The 5,183-nt window shown below is 31.7% G+C and overlaps 1 protein-coding gene across 1 annotated transcript; it reads right to left on the bottom strand.

Annotated features, from left to right (window-relative positions):
* Nucleotides 1-468: 468 nt before the first annotated feature.
* LOC145058991 (YebC-like protein) lies at nt 469-4,234 on the bottom strand. The gene is made up of 7 exons (XM_079006861.1): nt 4,018-4,234; nt 3,697-3,863; nt 3,289-3,350; nt 2,867-3,023; nt 1,687-1,967; nt 946-1,066; nt 469-828 (listed from the first exon to the last, which is right to left on the bottom strand). Exons 1-7 carry the CDS (start codon nt 4,106-4,108, stop codon nt 736-738), a joined length of 972 nt encoding a protein of 323 aa, XP_078862987.1. The 5' UTR covers nt 4,109-4,234; the 3' UTR covers nt 469-735.
* Nucleotides 4,235-5,183: the final 949 nt, after the last annotated feature.

Below are 5,183 nucleotides of genomic sequence, written 5' to 3'. Positions count from 1 at the left end.
AATAATAGCCAAACCAAACTTCTCAAACTAGCCATATGGTGCCTCGTTGAGACCATAGAAAGCCTTTTGTAACCGACAAGGTCATTTGGAATAAAATACACCTACGGGAGGTTGCATATAGATTTCTTCACGAAGATAACAATCAAGAAACGCATTCTTGGCATCCATTTGATAGAATTTTCATTAACAAGCAAATGCAATGACAAGTACACTATGGCCGAACAACATAACCCGCAATACATGAGCAAAAGTCTCTCCATATTCAATATCATACTCCCGATTCAAACCCTAAGCAATGAGTTGGACTTTATTATTCTTGATATTTCTTGTGCATAACATCTTATAAAGCAAGGTTAGAAGTTGCCTTGGTATAGAAAGATTGATCATTATGTATCATTGATGTGGTATAAATACAAGAATGTTAACAGCTTGAAATGGTGCAATAAAAGATAGAACACAAAATCAACAAATCATAAAACAAACATCATTCACATTAAATCAATACAACATGTTTCAAGAACACCATGCAATATATGAAAGGAATGAAATACCTTTTCTGTTTTCAAAAATGTAACTATCTAAAACTAGATAGACTAGTTTATTCCTCAAGAAAAATCACCAAGTATAACTGTCTAAGTTCTCATATTAATAATAGAACTCAATAGTAGAGTTCATACAAAATTGTACAATATCATTGCAATTCTTACCAAAACTCCCAAATTATCTTTTATTTAATCATTTCTGATCAGTATAAACAGCATCAACATCATCAAGATCAAGTAAATTCGACATAAGTTCCTTGTTTAACTCCATAGCTTCATCATCCACCTGTGATTCACCAACAACTTAGTGTCTCGTTGCATCTCCAATTTGCATAACAATATCTAAAGTATGACCATCAGTGAAATGACTAAAATACCCTTCTATAGATTAATTAGCATATACCTCAATTGGGGTCAAGGGAAGTAGCTCGGATCCATTATCAGGCTCAAAAGTAATTCCCTCTTCACGCAACTTTGATAGTATTTCCATATAATTATCCGAAGAGCTTACAATTTTATAGTATCTAAAAAGTATGAAAATAATTAACTCCATTTAAGAATCAGAATCAGGAATCAATCACAATATATTTAAGGGAAATCTCCATAAAAGTCCTTATATTTTCGTCTCATAATCGATTTAGTACTTACATATTTTTTTTACTCAATTAAGTCCCAAAAACCGGTAATTGTATTCATTTTGACCATTTTACCCGGTAAACAGGTCATCCCACTTTCAAAATTTACACTTTTGGCCCAGATTTCAAAATTTTATTACAAATTTGGTCCAAAATTTACACTTTTGTCCCTGATTTTAAAATTTTATTACAAATTTGGTCCAAATTTTACACTTTTGGCCCAGATTTCAAAACTTTGTAACAAATTTGGTCCAAAATCTACGCTTTTGGTCCAGATTTTAAATTTTATTACAAATTTGGTCCAAAGTTTACACTTTTGGCCCAGATTTCAAAATATTGTTACAAATTTGGTCCAAAATTTAGTTGTTTTACACCTTTTTTTTCAAAATTTTGTTTCTTTGATGTATAAAATCATATTTATACAAAAAAAACATATTTTCACATAAAAAAACCTTCTTTTTTATGGAGACTTCCGTATATTTAAACCAAAAGTGAATCTTTAAAGATACCTTTCAGAGTTATCTTCTTCAGAGTCATCATCTTCATCAATGAAAGGTTCAATGACATCATCAGCACCCGAATCCAAAGCAATTGAAAGCAGTGTGTCTTTATCAGCATCTGTAACTTTGATATTAACAACGCGGGCCCGCCTAAATTTAAACATAATGGAACCAGGATCCGCCATCTTGCCACCACAATCCTTCACCACTTCCCTCACAGCCGCCACTGATCTGTTGATTTTATCGGTTGAAACCTCAACTATGATTCCAACTCCACCATAACCATATACCTGAGGTTTAAAAAAAAAGACTAAATTAGATTTTTTTTTTTGGGATAGCATCATAAAAGACCCTATATTTTGGGGTTTTGTCGAATTAAACCTCAAGTTTATCTTTTTCCTGAAAAAGACCTTGTGCTGTTCCATTTATCTCGATTAATCTTTCGGTTTTAGACAATTTTTTCCGAAAAAAAAAATCAAAAGTTTACTTTTTTCCGAAAAACCCTCGTATTTGACAAGAAAAAAAAGTGGGTTAATCTCATAAAAGACCTTATATTTTGTGTTTATTAAGGATTGAACTTCAACTTTATTTCTTTCCTGAAGAAGACCTTACATTTGTTTCATTTTTTCCGATCTGGCCCTTTTAGTAATTTTTTTCCAAAAAAAAATTGTAAAATGTGATGGTTTTTGTGAGAAAAACTAAAAAAGTTAAGAGGATTTTTTTGGAAATAGTTGATAGGTTGAGGGTTTTTTCGGAAAAAAAATAGAAAGACAGTTGAGGGTTTTTTTGGAAAAAATGAAAATGTACAAGGTCTTTTTATGGAAAAAAAAAATAAAGATTTGGTTTAATCCCGGAAAAAACACAAAATATAAGGTCTTTTATAAGATTAACCCAAAAAAAGTTGAGGGTTATTTCAGAAAAAAAAAAAAGAAAAAGAAAAGAATGATTATTTTTTTCGGGAAATAAAAGTTGAGGGTTTTTCAAGAAAAAAAAAATTTGTCTAAAACCCGAAGATTAACAATAAACTTGCTAAAAATTTCAAATCGGAAAAAATGCAATGCCTTTAATTAAGAAAAGAAATAAACTTGAGGTTTAATCTTTAAAAAAAAAAAACCCAAAGTATAGATTCTTTAATGTTGTTGACCTTTTTTTTAAGAATTGTGTAATTTAGTTATGATTTAAGAATTACCTCATAGATTTTTTCAATGTATGCTTCTTGGCCTTTATCAGAAGCTCTCTTGATGTTTCTTTCTAGGATTTCTTTAGGAACATCAAGCTCTTTAGCTTTTTCAAGAAGAGCTGCAAGACTTGTATTTGATACTGGATTTGGTCCACCTTTCTTCACTCTGTACATGTAATGGGCTTAATTGGTTAAGAACTTCATCAAGAAAGCTATACATGGCTGTTTCTTTATTACTTAACCTACACATAATGACTTAATGGCTTAATGTATTAAGACACTAATCAAAATGACACAAATATCAATTGTGAAAAAACATAGCAATCATGTAATATTTTAATTGTGTTTTATTTTTATAACTACATACTTGATAAAAAGATAATATTTTAAGCTCCACATGAGTGGATGAGTAAAGAATTTTATAAACTTACGCAGATACAACTTCCTTTCCAACTTTTGCATAAAGTTTGGCCTTTTTTGCATCTTGAGCCCCCTGCATTTAGGCCTAATAATGAATGCAGAAACATTATGATTAAGCAATAAAAAACCTTACTTCCACTAACATTATTATCTCTCAGAAGGAAAATTGAATCTAGAACATTAAATCCCTAAGAAAAATATCAAAACGGATGCACAGGAAGAAAAATATGAAAAATGGGTCAAATCTACGATTTTCCATGTTCAAAATTCATATAGTTTTTGTGATGAATTGAACACGAGCAAGCTTCTGTTGTTAGTATTCCTTGAAGAACTGAAATTAATTTTGGACGACTTTTAAATTTGATTTCGGTAGTGAAATCCCTATAAACAAACAAGCGGAAGCACGTAGGAATTCTTACCTTCCTGCCTGCAATTTTGCAGGACCTTCTTCCCATACAGAGAGGCCCACGTGTCCAAATCTTTCTTACAGAATTCAAAGATTGGAACTTAATTGGAGTAATAGCCCATTTTGCACAAGATGAATACATTGATGAAGAAGATAGATTCGTGTTTAACCTAACAGCCCCTAAAACCAAAACACGAGATTTCAGCAATGAACAATGACAAATGCATAAAGAAAGTAGCCATTTCGAGGGAAACCCCAGTTGAATTTTGAAAAAAATCAAATGAATGGAATCTTTAAGCATCGTTGGAAATGCGATAAGGGAGAAGGGTTTAACCTTGAATAGGGAAGAAATTGGGGCACCTCAGGGGAGCCGCAGTTGAGAGTCTGTAGAAAATTGCACCAAAAGCTCTACCTGATGAACTCATCGGTGCTTAAATTAGATTAGGACAGATTTTCAGAGTGGAAGATTATGAAGGTTTGAACTTTGAAAGCTGGAGTAGCCCCGAAGATGGAGCATATCGACATTTTTGGGTTCTGCTCAAGTTGTAAAAATTTCAATTTTACATTTTCACCCCCTAAAAGTTTTAAAGCCTTTTTTAGACTGTCTTTATTAGCAAGTTATGGATGTCAAGAGGACTATAGAACAAACATTAAACAAAAAATTGTTTATGTTTAATATTTATATTTTATAAACGAAAAATAGGGTTAATCAAAAATTTAACCACATGAGGATTACACATGGTTGCAGTTTACAAAAAACAATCATCAAATATTTCATAGTTTAATTCCCCTAACATGATTAGTTTTAAACTGACATCAAAATAACCAAAAGAGTGTAACCGATGAAAACCACATATAAAAAGATAAAACCCAAATTGGATCACTAGATTACTATTGTTTGCTTAGATTGGTTTTTTGCATAATGGATTCACTTAGATGCTAAATTTCTCCAGCATTTCAATAAATTTTCTTTATATCAGTTGTTTATCACATATAATCTTCATCCTTATCTAGAAAATAAGTGAAAGTAATGCCTAAATAGGTTTTCATTGCTCAAAAGACCGAAAGCTTCAATACCATAATTTCATCTAGTAGAGGGTTGATTTCTATGTATGCATACGTAAATGTTAAAGCTTGAACCACTTAAACAAGAGTGCATCGTCGTTGCTCTTCTTCATAATTGCCTTGAATGGTTTTTTATTTAAAAATTTGTCCAAAATCCGAAGTCGGCACTCTAAAATCCAAACTTTATGTCTGACATGTCTTGTTTCAAAGATCTTTAGTCATTTTTTCCAAATGAATGAAAAGGTGATTATTTTAAGAGAATATTCCATTTTATATGGTTGTTTTGTGATTATCCCTAAAATATACTTACATTTTTTTAGAACGGCTAACACACACTTGAACCCTTCATCCTTTGGCCGACAACTCCCAATATCGCTAGTCATGCCCAGCCTGAAAGGTGGGCAATAGAGGCGACCGCCGAGAATCTATTGTTCT

The sequence above is a fragment of the Lactuca serriola genome, chromosome 6, assembly GCF_051521515.1.
Source record: "Lactuca serriola cultivar US96UC23 chromosome 6, Lser_US96UC23_V15, whole genome shotgun sequence".
NCBI classification, from domain to species: Eukaryota; Viridiplantae; Streptophyta; class Magnoliopsida; order Asterales; family Asteraceae; genus Lactuca; species Lactuca serriola.
This window is presented reverse-complemented; position numbering and strand designations above follow the sequence as displayed.